The 21,066-nt window shown below is 40.8% G+C and overlaps 1 protein-coding gene across 19 annotated transcripts in view; it reads right to left on the reverse strand.

Annotated features, from left to right (window-relative positions):
- LOC115201553 (neurexin-1a) overlaps positions 1-21,066 on the reverse strand; it is a 539,338-nt gene that overhangs the window by 499,143 nt on the left and 19,129 nt on the right. For 10 of the 19 annotated variants that reach the window (XM_029765294.1, XM_029765269.1, XM_029765286.1 and 7 more), the window contains exons 3-5: positions 4,309-4,326; positions 2,906-2,935; positions 1,580-1,591 (exon numbers count right to left, since the gene is read on the reverse strand). In XM_029765294.1, coding sequence (XP_029621154.1) covers positions 1,580-1,591; positions 2,906-2,935; positions 4,309-4,326 — 60 coding nt within the window. The remainder of the gene's footprint in view (positions 1-1,579; positions 1,592-2,905; positions 2,936-4,308; positions 4,327-21,066) is intronic. The other 9 variants (XM_029765284.1, XM_029765281.1, XM_029765285.1 and 6 more) reach the window with 3 other exon arrangements.

Below are 21,066 nucleotides of genomic sequence, written 5' to 3' on the forward strand. Positions count from 1 at the left end.
AAAATGTAGAACAGAATGTGTGCAAGAAATGTCAGAAATGCTAATTTGATCCATTCAATATCCAGAGAAATATCAAGACACGATGGGCGGCGAATCATCCAACCTCTATGAATGGCCACACAACCTGAACCACCGTTACCAAATAAGACCAAGTAAATAGCACTTACCTTAGTGAAGTGTAGTAGATCTTTGCACTGTTGCCCTCAGGTCCGAGTGATTAAAAGCAAGTAAAAAAGGTGTACTCTCTGTGTGTGTTTTAGGATCTAAATCATGTTTAATCATGTACCTAAATGTAAAATGGCAGTGACAAATATTTATGTACTGCAGGTAATGGATGGATCCGAATCACAGACATCAGAAAATGGTTGCATTCCTCATACAGTGCAGGAGGGAAATGGTTCCTCATACGTTTTATGAATTTATACTATATTTAGTTTTGTCTGTGGATATTGACTTACCTGTACAAACAAATTTCAATGACTTTCACTGTTTCATGCTAATTTATTTTCACAAACACATCCCTTACCTGGCTTACTTAGACAGAAATGCTACAGTATTACAGGTGATAACATGAGAATAATTAATTGAGAATGTAAATGGAACACTGGAATGGAATTTCACAGTCTCACAATTCCTACAGTGTCAAAGGTCATGCCTTCAAACAATGTCATTTTGTTAATCTAATTGCAGCCTAAAATAGAGATACAGTATCACTACAGATACTCATAAATTATCATTCCCGTTTTACCCCACATGTACATTTTCTCACACACAACCTACATGCTGCTGGGACATCGACATTGTCTTTCATTGACGACTGAAGCCCACAGGCATGTCACATAACATAATATAACATAATACGTATGGATGAAACAAAGAAATCAAATGTTGACTTTTCCTTTAGATCTGCTTGTCTTGGTGTGATCTGTTAAGGAATCTAATTAACAAAGCAAAGCTGTTTACCTGGAATGCTCAGTAGGGACCTTCGAAGCCAACCTTCTCCTTCCCTTCGCCCTGGGTAGGAGAGGCAAACGGGCAAAGATCAGAGGTCCACTTACCCTCTGTGGAGAGCGGCACAGCAGCACAGCCAGCCAGGATAAGATGCTGCCCAGCCCATGGGGTGCCCAGCCCATTGCCCGCTGCCCACGACACTCTGGTTGGTCAGACACTGGGGCCAGATATAGCCTTCCCCCCTCCACACCACACTACCCACCAATACGTTGAACAAGATAAATCATTACCGGTGGGAAGGGCTGCACTGGCATCAGGTACCAGCAGTGTAGAGTGGACATCACATGTCCCCCCTTTATGAATGTCATTATGGTTTTCATGCATCAAGCAGAAATGAAACAATCCACTCCTCATAGAAAGGTGTGAGCTGACCGCAAAGTAAGAGCGGCAACCTACCTTGGGTACCGTGACACACATACATTTTATATAGTAGCAACATAAAACAATGAAATAATGCCAATGGACTTTATATACTTAATGAAATCAGCATATAAGGCCACAACAGACAGCAGATGTGACACAGTCGTATGAGTACATTGAGTTTGAGTAAAAAAAGAGAGGTGAGTACCTTTACTTTTACCTATGATATTTGATGGAATGTTCCATGGTAGAAAGTAGTTTCCAGACAAAAGAGGAGAAGAAGAGGAGGGAGAGAGAAAGGAAAGACAGACACCCATAAGTGTCATGGTCATATGGACAGACAGGGAAGAACACAGAGTGGGTGCATCTCAAATGGAATCCTATTTCATATAGGGCCCTGGTCAAAAGTATAGGACTATATAGGGAATAGGATGCCATTTGAGACGCACCCAGAGAAAACACAGAGAGGCACGATGGGGTAAATATAATATCTGAGATGAGGTGAGAGATTGATGGAATGCTGGTGTGGGTATGAGGTTAAGGAGGGGTTGAGGGGGCAAGGCACATGTGAGCAATATTTTATTTCCTGCCTTATGGTGCATGCTGAGAGATGAGCATCATCCAGACTGGCATGGAGAGGATGAGGGAGAGGATGTGTCCTAAATGGCACCCTATTCCTTATGTAGTCCACTACTTTTGGCCCGGGGGCCCTGGTCAAAAGTATTGCACTGAATAGGGAATAGGGTGCCATTTGGGATGCTGGCAGAGATTGCCTTGAAAATGGAAAGAGGTTGTCAATCATCTAGCTAGCTCACTGTGGCTCACTGACTGGCAGCTAAAGCATTCAAGCAGCAAGGGTAATATAGAGGGGTGTCTGATGTAGCATTTCAGTTACCTAGAGTAGAGTTTCCCAAACTCGGTCCTGGTGCTCCCCTGGGTGCACGTTTAGTTTTTTTCCCTAGCACTACACAAGCTTTGATTAAATGAGTCAGCTGTGTAGTGCTAGAGCAAAAACCAAAACGTGCACCCAGGGAAGACCCCAGGACCGAGTTTGGAAAACCCTGACTTAATTGTACATCACAATCATGCATCTCCAGCATGTTATGTTTGATTTTGATGATTTGATGAAATTGCCAGCTGAATGAGAATGAAGATGGGTTTGAAACATACTCGCAAGAAAAGTAGGCCAGAAATTAACGCAATTTGGTCGAGAAAAAACGGATGTGCTGATTTGAGGCGATGAGTCGAGGGAAGTGGGATGAAGACAAAAACGTGTAAAAAGTAATACAAAAAACAGCAAAGAAAGAAATAGAACAGCCAGGCTGAACAAACCAAACCAAGTCATTCACTGTTGCAAAGCAGCTGAAATGAATGACAGACCAGATCTGAAAAGCAGTTTTAATAGCCCTGAGTACCCCCAGCCAGCAGCAAGAGAACGAGAAGCAGCGAAAGAAGTCTTTGCATCGACCACAAAGGGAGAGGGGGCGGAGGGGGGATAATGGAGGCAAGAGTGGAAAAGGAACCGGACCCATACCTTGGTCGCCCATCATCAAGTGCGCCAGACCTTAAAGGGAAACAAGAGCACAGTCAGCAAAGAGACAGGGGATCACGGGTGAGGCTAAGGTACTTCCCAAATGGCATCCTATTCTCTTTATAGTCCACCACTTTTGATCAGAGCCAGTGCACTTTAAAGGGAATAGGGATCCACTTGGGACGCTACCTAGGTCAAACTGACACACAGGCATCTGTGTCTGGTAGATGCCTGTGGTATTTTGGGAGGTGTTGGGGAGTTGGGGTAAGGGAGAAGGGGACGGAGAGAGAGGAAGGGGTATAGTCAGACGAGGTTGGGTTAGGGTGATGAGCATGTTTTCAACCAAGAGAGAGGTTGCAATGCATCATCATTCAGACTTACTAGAGTTAAATTAACAGTAATGATTGGAAGTTAGTCGAGGTTCCATTTGTCCAAGAGGAGGATCCTTTGAGAATGCTCAACCCAGTCCACCTACTATACCTACCAACCCCCAAAACAATGGCCTGACTCCACGTTTAACAAGTTTTTGAGATGTGAATCTCAGTCATTGGATCGACAATTCTCTCCATTCAGTTTCAAAGATACAAACTGAGTATTTGCATGATAATATTGTCAGAAAAATAGATACACATTTGATTGGGCAGGGTCTGGTCATTTTCCCCTCCTTCATGCAAAGATTTAGACACTATTGCAAATAAATACATTATTTGGCCTTAAATTCAGAGTTTGTTCTGTAAAGTTTTATTCAGTTGTTTACTCTGAAACTATTTCCTCCTTGTAAATGGGAACAGACTATTGCATCCTTCCCACAGTTTGCAGAAACCATCCAATCTTTGTTCTATCCCTTCCAAACCATTAACTTATGTAATGTAGTGTATCAACAATAACCTGCAGAATAATTATTTTCAAACCAGTGGGAGAGCCAAGGCACAGTTTGACAGTATAGTAGTAGCTTAAATACTTACCCACTTCTTAACATACATAGCTCAACTTTTGCCAGAACCTTCACTGATATTCATTGATATGCATCTATGAGAGATTTCAAGAATAATAGCAGCTGCAATACAGCACCAATTTAAGAGAATTTTCCACAATTTCTCATCAGGATGGTGATAATCAGTGTAGTTAATAACAGATAACCTTTCCAGTCCATAATTGCACTATCCCAAACCACATATCTCTCCTGAACCAATCGCCTAGCACATGCTGCATAAACATCTACCCAGAACCGCAAATGAGAAAAGATAGAGCCAACTTACCATTTCAGTAGCACATTTTAACAACTTTTCCCCATAACAAACATGAGTAATTTAAGCCATGAAAACCACAGCATGGTTTTAGTGAGTTAAATCATGGTGCAAAGATGATAATACCATGATAAAGAAAAGAGAAAGTAGAATACCTACCTTCAACATGGTTGTCTTCTGCAAGCGGACGGACGGGCGGAAGGAGAGAGAGGAAAAGGAAGACATTCGTTAAGCAGCATGCAGACTGGTACAGGGCCGTTGCATGTCGTAACCATGCAAGGCATCACACATCACATGCAAAGTGCCCCACGTTGTACTGTATTGACAACCCCTGCAGAGGAAAGGTCTTGGTGCTGCAGAGGCCTACTCTCTCTTAGCTGTTCAACACAACTGGCTGTGTTTCAATGCTGCAGAGGACTTCTAATCTGTCTAATTTCTGTTCAACTATTTTCTGTTCAACTATCTGTTTTGGGGTTTTAGAAAAGCTCTATAAAAATCCCATGTATTATTATTAACATTACATTAAATTATACTTTCAGTCTTTGATCATATGCCTACCTGGGATACAGGACACAGCTTTATTTGTAAGAACTATAAGCTTGTTTAGATATTGAGTGGATTGCTATGCCCCCTCTGGATAGCATTGTTTGCTTTGTTGTTAGCCTGTCTGCTAGCTTGTTGTTAGCTTGTCTGCTAGTTTGTTGTTAGCTTGTCTGAGAGCTTGGCTGCTAGCTTGTTTTCTTGCTTGTTGTTAGCTTGTCTGCTAGTTTGTTGTTAGCTTGTCTCTTAGCTTATTAGCTTGTCTGTTAGCTTGGCTGCTAGCTTGTCATTAGCTTGTCTCTTAGCTTGTCTGCCGTGTGCCAACTCTGCATGTACTCTTTCAATCGCATTTACTAGACTGTCTACTGCAACAAATGAATGGTTATAGGAGTACATTCAACTGAGAGAAAAGAAAGTGAGTTAGCAAATGTACTGGCGAAAGCTAGAAAAGGGTATAAAATAAGGTGTAAAGTGGTGTAGACCAAGTAAAAGAGGTGGTGAATAGGGCACATGCAGTGTTCAGTAACAGTGAAAGGGGGAGATATTTTATTAAATTTTTTAATTAAATGTAACTTTTATTTAACAAGGCAAGTCAGTTAAGAACAAATTATTATTTACAATGACAGCCTACCACGGTCAAACCCGGATGACGCTGGGCCAATTGTGCGCCGCCCTACCCTATGGGACTCCCAATCACAGCCGGATGTGATACAGCCTGGAATCAAACCAGGGACTGTAGTGACGGCTCTTGCACTGAGATGCAGTGCCTTAGACTGCTGTGCCACTCGGGAGCAGTGTCTGTCAGCTGATGTATATTTATGTATGCATGTATGTACACTACCGGTCAAAAGTTTTAGAACACCTACTCATTCAAGGGCTTTTTCTTTATTTGTACTATTTTCTACATTGTAGAATAATAGTGAAGACATCAAAACTATGAAATAACACATATAGAATCATGTAGTAACAAAAAAAATGTTTTGTATATTTGAGATTTTTCAAATAACCATCCTTTGCCTTGATGACAGCTCTGCACACTCTTGGCATTCTCTCAACCAGCTTCACCTGGAATGCTTTTCCAACAGTCTTGAAGGAGTTCCCACATATGCTGAGCACTTGCTGCTATTCCTCCACTCTGCGGTCCGACTCATCCCAAACCATCTCAATTTGGTTGGGTTGGGGGATTGTGGAGGCCAGGTCATCTGATGCAGCACTCCATCACTCTCCTTCTTGGTAAAATAGCCCTTACAAAGCCTGGAGGTGTGCTGGGTCATTGTCCTTTTGAAAAACAAATGATAGTCCCACTAAGCCCAAACCAGAAGGGATGGCGTATCGCTGCAGAATGCTGTGGTAGCCATGCTGGTTAAGTGTGCCTTGAATTCTAAATAAGTCACAGATTGCTGGTGACAAAGCACCTCCACACTATAACACCTCCTCCTCCATGCTTTACGGTGGGAAATACACATGCGGAGATCATCAGTTCACCCACACCGCGTCTCACAAAGACACGGTGGTTGGAACCAAAAATCTCCAATTTGGACTCCAGACTAAAGGACAAATTTCCACCAGTCTAATGTCCATTGCTCGTGTTTCTTGGCTCAAGCAAGTCCTTTCTTCTTATTGGTGTCCTTTAGTAGTGGTTTCTTTGCAGCAATTCAACCGTGAAGGCCTGATTCACACAGTCTCCTCTGTACAGTTGATGTTGAGATGTGTCTGTTACTTGAACTATGTGAAGCATTTACGTGGGATGCAATTTCTGAGGCTGTTAACTCTAATGAACTTATCCTCTGCAGCAGAGGTAACTCTGGGTCTTCCATTCCTGTGGCGGTCCTCATGAGAGCCAGTTTCATCATTTTTATCTTTGCTTATATGAGCTGTTGTCGCCATACTATGAACTTGGTCTTTTACCAAATAGGGCTATCTTCTGTATATGCCCCGTACCTAGTCACAACATAACTGATTGGCTCAAATGCATTAAGAAGGAAAGAAATTACACAAATTAACTTTTAAGAAGGCACTTCTGTTAATTGAAATGCATTCCAGGTGCCTACTTCATGAAGCTGGTTGAGAGAATGCTGAGAGTGTGCAAAGCTGTCAAGGCAAAGGGTGGCTTTTTGAAGAATCTCAAATATAAAATATATTTTGATTTGTTTAACACTTTTTTGGTAACTACATGATTCCATATTTCGTAGTTTTGATGTCTTCACTACTATTCTACAATGTAGAAAATAGTAAAAATAAAGAAAACCCCTGAATGAGTAGGTGTTCTATATACACACACACACACACACACACACACACACACACACACACACACACACACACACACACACATATATAGTAAAATCAATATTTCATTATTAACATTTTCAATATTTATTTTAAGTATGAACTGAAAATTGGCAAATGCAATAATATGTTTTTTGCCACGTGAATGAGGACTGCTGAAAAAGAGAGAGAGAGAGAGAGTGTGAAGGGGAAATCATTACTATTTCTGGACTTTCACAAAAGGGCAGAGAGAGGGTTGAGTCACATCAGGTCTGGGCCCATTTCAACAAAGCAGCTCAGAGTAAGAGTGCAGATCTAAGATCAGTTTAAACATTTAGATCATGATGACTAAGATTCAATGGACAGATCCCAGATCAGCACTCATAAATAATTAGTAGTGAGCAGAGATTAAGTGCTAAAAGGGGACATCACCTCACAGTCAAAGTGAAATTCGTGACATGGTGATAAGGAATATAAAGTAAAATTAATGTGAGGTCTATCAACGCTATCAGAGACTGACAAAGTTGTCATGTCTGTTGCCAAAATGATGGCAAACTAGGTGCCCAGCATGTCATGCCATTGCCTCTAGTAGGGAACATTCCATTTGGAGGAAGTATGTGTTACAATAAAGCATGCAATAAACATTGAAAGGTTGAGAGGATGTAAAGGCCTCCTAAAACAGAACAACACATTGGTCAGTCAACATTTCTCATCAACATTTAGTTATATAAGTATTATAAGTGTTCAGTTAGTAAATAAGTGAAACTGCTGCCTGTTACAGATAACAGAAGTATAATTCAATTCAGAAGGTCGACTGTAGAAATATTGATACATGAACTTTGCAGAAGTGAACACTGGTTGGTTTTTACACTAGTTAAAACCATTTGCATTACATCTGTAATATGTTTTTAATTTGATTTATCAATTTAAAGGAGAAATTGTGAGTCATGAGAATGCAAACTTTTAAGATTAGATAAATAATGACATGCAATTTGATTATAATGCTTTAGATGTATATAAGTGAATATAAGCTATGTGATAACTATGAATGAGTCATTTCTTTGTCTGAAAGTACCATGTCATCATGTAGGTATACCTACACATTGGACGTTGGGCCACACAGCATAGCTCCTAGCTCCCATCAGATGAAACAAGTATCCTACCTCTCCTCAATGGTTTCAGGCCCCGATTCAAGCGATTTATTGACCAAGAAACTTACCAGCATATCAGCTCCCCTTCCAAATCAGACACCATGCACCACAAGCAACCAACCAATAAAAGTGTAAGAGCAGCAGCATTTTGTGAACAAAATAGGATGCAAGTACTGTAAAAATGAGAACTTTGTTATGGTAATAAAAAGAAATGTTTGTAATTTCTTCAACTGTAGGCTACATATACAGTACATCTCTATCGGCATGGTTGGAATGGGCATATAAGGAAATTTTGGGCACTTTGTTCATAGCCGTGGGAAGTAGGGGTGCTGACGGTGCTGCAGCACCCCCTGAAAAATCGGAATAAAAAAATTATATATACATTCAAAAAATATATATTTCACTAAAGTAGTGCACTGGGCCTTTACTAGTCTGTATTAGCGGACCACCCATCAGAAAAATAAATCACAGCACCCCCACACCCAAACTACTTCCCGCGGCTAGGACTTTGTTCACAAAAGGATAGCTTGATGATGAGAAGCACGCTTCCTATTCAAAAAGCATTCTGGGGTGGCAACAAGCTTTGAGCTGGTATGGTGATGTGACAACAGGAGAAAAGTAAGAAAGCAGGGGCTGTTTGCTGATATATCTATACCTTAAAAGAACAGCCCTTAGTTATCATGCCACAGGAACACAAAAATACTTCAAACATTTCACCGGGGTGAGAGTGTTCTCTGGATTGTGACTGTATTTTGACAAGGATCATTTTGATATTTTTAACTATGAATGTGTCATTTTAATAAAAATGGGTTTTTGATGCACAATCTGTCCAATGATTTTATCACCGTTTTATTACTCTGTTTCTAGTGTTTCTCTTCCTCTTATATTAGTAATTTCAAAACAAAATGTAATTTCAAAATAAGAATATCACATCCAATGAAATCTGATTTTCCGGAATTTAAGCTTGAAAAAAATATATGTTGTTTATTTCATCCAGCCGTGTAGTTCTATAAAAATGTATGTTGTTTCTTTCATCCAGCCGTGTAGTTCTATACACTCTGATAAAAATCTATACATCCATCAAACAAATTGAAAAGTAGGGTTAACGATAGGTTGCCATGGAGATTTTTCCCCTATGACAACATCTAAGACCATCCAAGAAGTAAAAGTCAAGACAGATAATCTTCATTCAGAATTCTACACAGAATGACTTGACTAAAGCCAAGAGTAGTTCAAATGATGTTTCTACGCTACCCAGCTACGTACGTTCAAACCATGTTGAACTGAAATTCAATTTAAAATTCTCAATTCATACATGTAGTTTTATTTCCTGACCTAAACTGTTGCACATGCATTGCCTTTATATCCTATGTTAACTGTACTATCTGAATGCGCCACATGAAGACAAATATTTTTTTTTACCTTTAATCTTACAACCTCTCCTCAAACTAGGGTTCATGACAGATATCACCATGACACACAACAGGACACTATCCTTCCCAAATCTACCCATATACTATTTTATTGACACATATATAAGTGTGTTCCTTTAGTGTAGTACCTTTCTAACAGTGATTCAACTAGGGTTCATGTTCATGTTATGACAGATACCATTTACACCAAACCCCCACTCGTCCATCACACACACAATAATATAATAATTACTTTTGGGGATTACGTAGATTACATTTTCGATTACATTTAGTTACATTTAACTGGTTTTAACACACACACACACACACACACACACACACACACACACACACACACACACACACACACACCACTTTCTCCCTTCCCAAATCTCCCCAGCTGGTTGATAATCCTGGCAGAGGAATAAACCTGCCTAATCCCCTTGACGAAGCAGCGATCCCACTGCCATTGTGCTGCTAATACCACACAACAGTACAATGCACTTCACTCCACTTAGCTCCACTCCCATGCAGAAAACACTATATACATATTGGTATATGACATAGTGCCATGTAGAGCCCATGATTATAGTCAAACCACCAGCTTGTACACAGCTAGTACACATACAGTACACATAGTCGAAAACCGAGCATAACATTGCCTCTCTAGTTATAGGCATACTACTCAATTCATTTGCATACAACATCTGTATCCAATATTACAATATTACTCTTATTTAGCCTGTACACATACAGTACATTTCCACACACAGCCTGCATTCAAGACCATCTGTACCCAATGAGTAGCATCTAACCACCTCCCATACAGTCAACACATACAGCTTTAACATTGAACCTCCCACCTTAACTGTGGAGAAATCCACCTTCCATACAGTCAACACATACAGCTTTAACATTGAACCTCCCACCTTAACTGTGGAGAAATCCACCTTCCATACAGTCAACACATACAGCTTTAACATTGAACCTCCCACCTTAACTGTGGAGAAATCCACTTTCCATACAGTCAACACATACAGCTTTAACATTGAACCTCCCACCTTAACTGTGGAGAAATCTACCTTCCATACAGTCAACTAATACAGCTTTAACATTGAATCTCTCACATTGATGTCTCTCTCCTCTCACTGTGGCATTAAAACAGCGAAGTCTGACTCTGATTAGCATAGAAGTGACAAGGGCAGTGGAGAAAAGATGCCAAGATAATAAATTGTGGGTGGCTGCTACCAGAGGCCATGGGTGCTTCCCAAATGGCACCCTATTCCCTACATAATGCCCTACTTTTGACCAGAGCCCTCTGAGCAAAAGTAATGCACTACAGAAATAATGTGCCATTTGGGACTCAGACCCCTAACTGATGTACTGTACTATAATGCACTGTAATGTACTGTAGCATCAGAGAGAGCAACAAAAGACCGATACAACACATTTCCCACTGGGCACAGAAGTCAGTTCAACATCTAGTTTTCATTAACTTTTGGTTGAGTTGTCAACTAACGTGAATTCAATGTGAAATTAACAAACAATGTCACCATGTCATTGGGTTTAAGTTAAAAGAGTGTGTGTGTGTGTGTGTGTGTGTGTGTGTGTGTGTGTGTGTGTGTGTGTGTGCGTGCGTTGGAGGGAGAAGGGTATGACATTTGTTTTTCACATTATAAAACATGTGTGCCACTCATTGTACTGCAGACTGAGTTACTATGAAGGGCTGAGTTACTATAAAGGGCTGAGTTACTATAAAGGACTGAGTTACTATGAAGGACTGAGTTACTATGAAGGACTGAGTTACTATGAAGGACTGAGTTACTATGAAGGACTGAGTTACTACGAAGGACTGAGTTACTATGAAGGACTGAGTTACTACGAAGGACTGAGTTACTACGAAGGACTGAGCTACTATGAAGGGCTGAGTTACTATGAAGGGCTGAGTTACTATCAAGGGCTGAGTTACTATGAAGGGCTGAGTTGCTATGAAGGTACTATGAAGGGCTGAGTTACTATGAAGGGCTGAGTTACTATGAAGGGCTGCGTTGCTATGAAGGGCTGCGTTGCTATGAAGAGCTGCGTTGCTATGAAGGGCTGCGTTACTATGAAGGGCTGAGTTACTATGAAGGGCTGAGTTACTATGAAGGGCTGAGTTACTATGAAGGGCTGAGTTACTATGAAGGGCTGAGTTGCTATGAAGGTACTATGAAGGCCTGAGTTACTATGAAGGGCTGAGCTACTATGAAGGCTGAGTTACTATGAAGGCTGAGTTACTATGATGGCTGAGTTACTATGATGGCTGAGTTACTATGAAGGGCTGAGCTACTATGAAGGGCTGAGCTACTATGAAGGGCTGAGCTACTATGAAGGGCTGAGTTACTATGAAGGGCTGAGTTACTATGAAGGGCTGAGTTACTATAAAGGGCTGAGTTACTATGAAGGCTGAGTTACTATGAAGGCTGAGTTACTATGAAGGGCTGAGTTACTATGAAGGGCTGAGTTACTATGAAGGGCTGAGTTACTATGAAGGGCTGAGTTACTATGAAGGGCTGAGTTACTATGAAGGGCTGAGTTACTATGAAGGGCTGAGTTACTATGAAGGGCTGAGTTACTATGAAGGGCTGAGTTACTATGAAGGGCTGAGTTACTATGAAGGGCTGAGTTACTATGAAGGGCTGAGTTACTATGAAGGCTGAGTTACTATGAAGGCTGAGTTACTATGAAGGGCTGAGTTACTATGAAGGGCTGAGCTACTATGAAGGGCTGAGCTACTATGAAGGGCTGAGTTGCTATGAAGGTACTATGAAGGCCTGAGTTACTATGAAGGGCTGAGTTACTATGAAGGGCTGAGTTACTATGAAGGGCTGAGTTACTATGAAGGGCTGAGTTACTATGAAGGGCTGAGTTACTATGAAGGCTGAGTTACTATGAAGGCTGAGTTACTATGAAGGGCTGAGTTACTATGAAGGGCTGAGCTACTATGAAGGGCTGAGCTACTATGAAGGGCTGAGTTGCTATGAAGGTACTATGAAGGCCTGAGTTACTATGAAGGGCTGAGTTACTATGAAGGGCTGAGTTACTATGAAGGGCTGAGTTACTATGAAGGGCTGAGTTAATATGAAAGACTGAGTTACTATGAAGGACTAAGTTACTATGAAGGGCTGAGTTACTTATATCATACTGGAGCATCAAACTCTACTTCATTCACCAACTGTCAAATGTAATCGGTTTGAGTTACTATCATCAAAATCCTTAGCTCTGTGCATGTCCCTCTGGATTTCTGTGTAGCCTAATATTTTGGAGAGAATTAAAAGCTAAGCATTGGTACTTTTATGACCAAAGAAAGGGTGTAGGCCTGGCAACTCCTAACTTTAAACACCACTTAGGCAAATTCAGAAGAGTTCTTCTCCCTACACTTTATCACATTGGGATGGATAGTCAAGGTTATTTGTACTCAGTGGTGAAAAAGTACACAACTGTCATATTTGAGTAAAAGTAAAGATAACTTAATAGAAAATGACTCAAATAAAAGTGAAAGTCACCCAGTAAAATACTACTTGAGTAAAAGTCTAAAAGTATTGGGTTTTAAATATACTTAAGTATCAAAAGTAAATGCAATTTGCTAAAATATACTTAAGTATCAAAAGTAAAGTCATTTCAAATTCCTTGTATTAAGCAAACCAGACTGCACCATTTTATTTTTTAATTTACAGATAGCCAGCGGCACACTCCAACACTTAGACATAATTTACAAATGAAGCATTTGTTTTTAGTGAGTCCACTAGATCAGAGGGAGTAGGGATGACCAGAGATGTTATCTTGATAAGTGTGTGCATTGGACCCTTGTCCTGTCTTGCTAAGCATTCAAAATAATGAGTACTTTTGAGTGTTACAGAAAATGTATGGAGTAAAAAGTACATTATTTTCTTTAGGAATGTACTGTAAAAGTAAAAGTAGTCAAAAATATTAATAGTAAAGTAAATTATCCCCAAAAAACTACTTAAGTAGTACTTAAGTAGTATTTTTACTTAAGTTCTTTACACAACTGTCTGTAATGTATGTAGGCGCTGCTCTGTAATGTTTGCCAGTGTTGGAAATGCTCAAGATGAGGTTGACCAGAGCCTGGTAGACCACACCTGTGCCTACTAAGTTATTTTGGCAGGAATACTTGCTTAAACCTATTGCTTTTCTTTTATATTCATTCAGTGTTGTGTTTGTTTTGTCAGTTTAGTTGCCAAACTACATTTTAGAGCTCCTATCAGTGGTGTGTATTCATGGATGCCAAGGGAAGCCAGGCTTCCCCAAATATTTGACTAAGAAAAATGTATCTTTCGTCTCTCTCTGTGTTTACAACATTTTTCGGCAATTTGTAAGTGGCTGAATCTCACTGGAGAAATAATCCAAGCGAGGGAAACAGCACCCCTCTGTCACAGTATGTGTAGCCCATGTATCAGATGCTGTCTGGACCAAAAGAGTATGTAACATGTTGCCGCCGTAGCATTTGATTGATTGATGCCAGCAAGCATTTGGTCTCCCTTGATAAAATATATAAAAGAATTAGCCAATCAGCGTTGGAATGAGCTCAACTGTGAGTTGTCCTGGTGCAGCAAAACGCCCCCCAAGGGATGCCAGTTTGGATTTGGCTTCACACCATTCAAATCACTTCCTAAGCAAAATGTCATTTTCAGAAAAACTTGTCAGTTTCTGGTCTGCTTGTGTTGATGTCCTGCAATAGCTTGCTTGCTAAATCGTCCCTTTCCTAAGCCATGGATGGAGATGGGGATTTAGACTTTTTTATTTAATTCTCTGTACAAACTAATGATTATCACGGCGATTCTAATCTAACCATAAATTAATATGTTGTGCCACTGGCCTGAGACAATTGAAGTTCAATATGTAGCCTAGATGTAGCCTAGTAGGCTCACGTTAACTAGCTAGCTAACTTAGCTGGTTCGTTGTTGCCCGTGCGAGGAAGTTAGGCTAGCAAGCATTTTAGCTAGGTAGGCTATGACAACAAAAACCAAAAGTGTACTGTATGACAGAGACATTGACTGTTTTGCCAACATGAAAGAGAGGAGGATGGCATTGGCGTTCAACTAGTCTACAAGTAGGGTGAGTCAAAAAAATATATATTTACCTGCACACACACACAATATTTAGCTATATTAATTGGACTAAATTGTTTTTGGTACCTTTAAGTTTGTTTTCAGTGTATTAAACTAAGCATATAAATAGCCTTGTGGATTTAATGATGTTTAAAATGTTAAGTTGAAATGATGCTGGAATAACAGAGGCAGTGCTCCTGTCATCTTTGTGCTGACTTGATGTAACTCTGTCGTTCTAAATCAGTAGTTGTTTTGTAAACTGTGGAAAACATGAACTTGCTTGACCATGCTGCAGGTGATATAACTGTTTGTTACATGCAATATTTGCTTTGTGGACTTCACCGTACAGATGTTGCTCTCCGGCTTTGTGATGACACTAACTAATGTGTAGTTGAATTTTTTCTGCCACTGTGTGACTGTAGTATTTTTGTTGTCATGGTCTTATTGTATATCATGGTGGCGTATGAATGGGTTACAGATCAAACAACACAATTATCACAACATAGGTTGTAATATGGCTTATTAACTGTCTTGACTTGGCTTTCTCAGTGACTTGGGGTGGCAGGTCGCCTAGTGGTTAAGAGCGTTGGTTCAGTAACCGAAAGGTTGCTGATTTTAATCCCTGAGCCGACTAGGTAAAAAAATATGTTGATGTGCCCTTGAACAAGGCACCTAACCACAATCGCTCCTGTAAGTCACTCTGGATAAGAGCGTCTGCTAAAATGACAAAAAAATAATTAGAATTATACACACACACACACACACACACACCCCGCTACTGTCGTCTGTAATTTAATAACACCTGCTAATTTAATTACAACATTTCCTCCAGCTGCATCATGCCCTGAGACACTTTGCCCGTTTCACAGAACTAGCATAGTGCATATTTTCCCATTTTCGTTATGAAGACAATTCTCTACAATGTGGAAATAACATAACAGAGCTTTCAAATTCAGTGCCACGGCTGTCGCCTATGCCTATCATAATGACATGTTGAGAATGAAGCAGGCTTAATTTGCTTTGTAATATCGCAGTCACATTGATTAAGAAATCAATTGGCCCACTTTCTCTCGGTGTACTTTCAAAGATCAACTTAAATTTTTAACATCGTTTTAACTGAGTTAATTACTCGTAAGGTAGACTATGAACTTGTTATAATCAAATGTATGTGTGTGTACGGCATAGGTGTAATAGATTGTATTATATAGATACATCTGACAAACATCTGACAAACATTATCATCGAGCATTGTTTAAATGTTTCAGTTCAAATAGACATAGCTCTTCTTGACTGATTAAATCGATGGAGTAGATCAGCTTTACTATTCCAGGCAGATTGTGGATTCTATCATTGTAATTGTCTGCATAATTTCCAACCCCCATATATATTGACCCACAGTCCCACACACGTGATATATATATATATATATACACATACATACATACATACATACATACATACATACATACATACTCACACACACACACACACACTACTGGTCAAAAGTTTTAGAACACCTACTCATACAAGTGTTTTTCTTAATTTTACAATGCAAAAAATTATTCCACCCACATATACATTATATGGCCAACGCACCACTACTTTCTAGCCACCAACTTTTCTGATCCACGAACAAAGTAGCAGAAAACCTAAAACAAACCACAGATGCATCAAGGGAGAAAAATAGAAGTGACTTAACAGTCTCAAAGGTCAATGCCACCCATTCTACCGATTCAGAGAAAATGAATGGATCAATGTGTTGTTAAATTACAATTTAGGCCAAATCAAGAGTAATGAGTGTGTGGCTCATCGCTCAGCTGTGCAGTCTGGTCTGATCTCCACACACACACACACGCACACACACACCCTAATGCATCACACAAGACCAGAGGAGGGTTATAGTGGCATGTCTTACGGCCTTCACCATATTCTCATTATCCTCCACAGACCACAGTTAGTGGTGAGAGAGAAAGAGGGGGATATGGATGGGAGGAGAAAGTGAGTGAGAGAGAGGGACAGACAGAAAGAAAGCAAGAGCAGTTAGTGAGACAGAGAGCAAGAGAGTGAAAAAGAGAGCGGGGTAATGGAAGGATAAAGAGAAAAGGAAAGCATGAGAGAGAGAGAGAGAGAGAGAGAGAGAGAGAGAGAGAGAAAGAGAGAGAGAAAGAGAGAGAGAAAGAGAGAGAGAAAGAGAGAGAGAAAGAGAGAGAGAAAGAGAGAGAGAAAGAGAGAGAGAGAAAGAGAGAGAAGAGAGAGAGAAAGAAGAAAAGGATGGGGGCCAAGTGACCAGCCGCTCTTGATAGAAATCGATAAGACCCGCAGCCAGCTGCAGCTGGAAGCTCGAGGCACGGTGCAGGGTTGCAGGGTTACATCCCAAATGGCACCCTATCCCAACCCCTATATAGTGAACACTATGGGATTTGGTCAAAAGTAGTGGACTATATAGGGAATAGGTTGCCATTTGGGACGCAAACCGTTTTTGCACTCACCAGCTTAGTCTGCTGGAACTTTAATGCATTCAGACCAAGCACAATTTCGGCTTTATGTAGCTTATCATTAGCCCATTTGTCATCCCTCTATTGATCTGATGCTGAGCTAGCATGGCTAGATAGCTATCATACCAGTGCATTGAAATCTGAGCTCGCATGGCTAAGTAACAAGTGGGGAGAGGGTTTACTGTGGCTATCCAGTAGCCCAGTGGTGGATTTAGGTATAGGCGACATGGGCAGCCGCCCAGGGTGACATCTTTCCGGAGGTGGCACAGGGGCCCGCCCAAATTTTGGGGGAAATGGTGATATTTGCGCGATCGGTTTTCTATCGCTCATTTGCACGTCACGTGTGTGGGACTGTGGGTCAATTAACCTTGTCGGAGTGGATGCCCTGATTCTAGTTTGTGAGCTAGGCAGGCTACTGCCTGGGAAGGTCTCCCACTCAGAAGTACAGAATGGGGAGGGGGGGTTGACCTCAGGTCTCCCGACTAGAAGTCGGGGGAATTTATCAAATAGAGCACCTCTAACTTTGTACAGTACTAATGCAATTAGTAAAATCCGTCACACTACGAGAATGCTACCAAATAAACCGCAATTCATTTATAATACTGTAAATATGTAGTTTCACAGACATATTGTTGCATTTTTTTCACCCAGGGAGCCTTACAAGCTAGAACCATCCCTGCAGTACCCTATTCCTCTGTTGTACATTTGTTACATTGCAAAATGTTGATTTTATGGCATCCCTCTATGGCAACAAGAGACGGAAAGGCTCTAAAAAATACACTAAAGCAATGGGAAACTGAAAATCCTCAGTGGAAATAGTAACAGCAGTTCTACATGTCCCATGTCCATGTACCAACAACCGCATGATACATTTCCTGCTGACAGCTTCTCCAATTCCAAAACATACAGTATGATACTCCCTATTGAATACCGCCGGTACGTATGTAGCCTACAAACTTGCTACTGCTAAAGTAGCTATGGCAGTATAGCCTCTCAATCCCTATTCCCAATACACTGTGATTATATATTGTATAGTGTACTGCTAGCTTTGCCAGTATCTGGATTTAAATCCCCACTACACTGTTCTACTTTAATACGTGGACAATGAGAGCCCATCCACCTGTCTGGCTTTTTCCACGAAGACATCCTTTACTCCTTTATCTGCTATGGTCCAGACAGAGGGGATAGTGGGAAGAAACAGATGCACAGAAGAACTCTCTATTCTTTGACATCTTGTGGGTCGTCCGACCGCCTGCCTGGTCCAATGGGATAATCATAAGCAGACTAGCTTACAGTTCTAATAACCTTAATCCGAGGGATTGACAAGATCTGCGATACTACTACAGATGTGGAGTTACATCTTGCTTTTTGCCATGCCACAGATAATATTCTAAACACTGATGTGATGTTGCCTTGTTGCAATGCTATTAAGGAAACAATACAAGATAGAGTATCGTACATTTGGCTATTTCAGCATATTTCAAAGATATCATAAAACACAAGCTATAAATAATTTGCAGCATGCTGCTCATGAAATTAGAGCAACTGCCTTTTCACTTTTTAAACCACTCAGACTAATTCATGCAATATGATCTTACTATGTGAGGTTCTTCATAATAGTCTTGTAATTCCACTAGCAGAAATATAGCCCTAGGAGTATAGTCATTATTGCAATATGCAAGGAGAAATTACCACATATCAGTTGGATGCCAATGACTACGGGAAAAAGGGAATTTCATCATGGGTACAGTGTAAATGATCCTTGCTGTAAAAATGACAGACCCAGTTTGAGTCCCACCCTTCCTCCTTCCTCTATCATTATAACTACTGATTGTTTTTATAGTGGGCCTGCTGCGTCTACTATAAAATCCTGTATTTACTCTTTCACTGCATACAGTACTCCAACACTCGGTCATATAGAGTGGCTTCCAACCAGGAGCATCAAAGTGTAACGTATTTTTCTGAAACCCAAGAGACACCACACACACACACACACACACACACACACACACACAACCTGGGATCTAGCTTTCCTCCTCCTCTTTGTGAAGGATCTCTTTCCTCAGTCTCTCATTATGTGGAGTTCAATCCAATCAGATTCAGATTGCTAGATATAATTATACAGGGCTAACAGAGTGAAATGAGTCAATTTTGTTAAACATATGGCTACAAACTGACTAATTATTTGAAAGTTTGTTCGTAGGTGTATCATTTTTTTGACATTGACACAGCAAGTCATGCTTTAAACTGGTGATTTGCTGCTACAGCTATCCATGCAGTTTACGCCGAGGTGCTGTCCACGGTGCTGAAACTCATGTGGGTGCTAGTTCAATATGTTTTAAATATGACACATGTGCATGTTGCAAACTATAATTTGGTTCAACCATTCATCATTTTAACAAAGGAACGAAATGTGTACATGTTGTCTTACATATGCTATTTCTGCATTTACAATACATAATGCTTACATGAGAAGATGCATCCATCACAAACAACATAGTGCCATGTATAGCAAATGGTTTGTGTATTGATGGTTGTAAGGGTGGTTACGGGTAAGACAACCCTCTCATGAAAAAGTGTTGTCAACGAGCTTCACACACACACACACACACAAACTCTCTCTCTCTGACAGTCAAGTGCAGTTGTATTTAATAAAACAAGGCAAAAAAATGCTCAGGGAAAATCCCTCTAATCTTTTCAATCCAATATCCTGTAGTCTGTGGGATGGATATATATCTCCCTGAGAGAGAGGGAGAATGAAAGAGAGTGTGACGAGAGACAAGAGAGAGAGAGGGGGGAGAGAGAGAGAAAGAGAGAGAGAGAGAAGTGGTAGTGTTTAAGTGGAGGGAACAGCAGGAAGCAGCTTCCAGACAGACAGAATGACACTTTCAGATCCACAGGGACACCAGACAGACTGACACACTATCTATCTGCTTCTGCAGCCTCACAGCGGAGCCCAGGATTAATGATTGGATAGGCTGCGACTCTTAAGGTACATTCACAATTTGGACTTGAAATCAGACACTCAACTTTAATAATTTCAATTTTGCTAACGTGTTTTAACATGTTGCTTTAAAGGACAGTCATTGGCCAGTGTAGTAGGTACACCCACTTAGGACCAGGGCAGACCCCTCTTTGCCTCCAGAACAGCCTGACTTCTTTGGGGCATTCTACAAAGTGTCAGAAACGTTACACAGCGATATTTGTCCATGCTGACATCATAACATCACGCAGTAGCTGCAGATTGGAAAGGCGGTACATTCATGCTGCGAACAGCCAGTTCCATCTCATCCCAAAGATGCTCTTTTGGGTTGAAAGCTGGGGACTGCGCTGGCAACTCAAGTAAACTGAACTCGCGGTCATGTACGAGGCAATGTTTTTCCTCTCCTCAATTGTCCAGTGTTGGTGATTGCGTGCCCACTGGAGCCGCTTCTTCTTGTTTTTAGCTGATAGGAGTGGAACCCGGTATGGTGGTCTGCTGCAATAGACCATCTGTGACAGTTCGGCACACCACTGTTGTACCGCACCGTTATTTGTCTGTTTGTGGCCTGCATATTAGCTTGCATGATTTTTGCCAGTCTCCTTCGACCTCTCTCATCAACGAGCTGTTTTTGCCAACAGGACTGCCGCTGACTGGATGTGTTTTGTTTGTTGCACCATTCTCGGTAAACCCTAGACACTGTCGTGCGTGAAAAGCCCAGGAGGACATCCGTTTCTGAGATACTGTATCTGGTGCACCTGGCACCGACTATCATTCCACGCTCAAAGTCACTTAGGTCACTCGTTTTGCCCATTATAACATTCAATCGAACAGTAACTGAAAGCCTCAATGCCTGTCTGCCTGCTTTATATAGCAAGCCGCGGTCGCGTGACTCACTGCATGAAGGAGCGATCCATCTTCGTGTAGCATCCAACAAAAGTGATGTATCATACAGTTAATTGA

The sequence above is a fragment of the Salmo trutta genome, chromosome 10 (genome assembly GCF_901001165.1).
Source record: "Salmo trutta chromosome 10, fSalTru1.1, whole genome shotgun sequence".
Lineage (NCBI taxonomy): Eukaryota > Metazoa > Chordata > Actinopteri > Salmoniformes > Salmonidae > Salmo > Salmo trutta.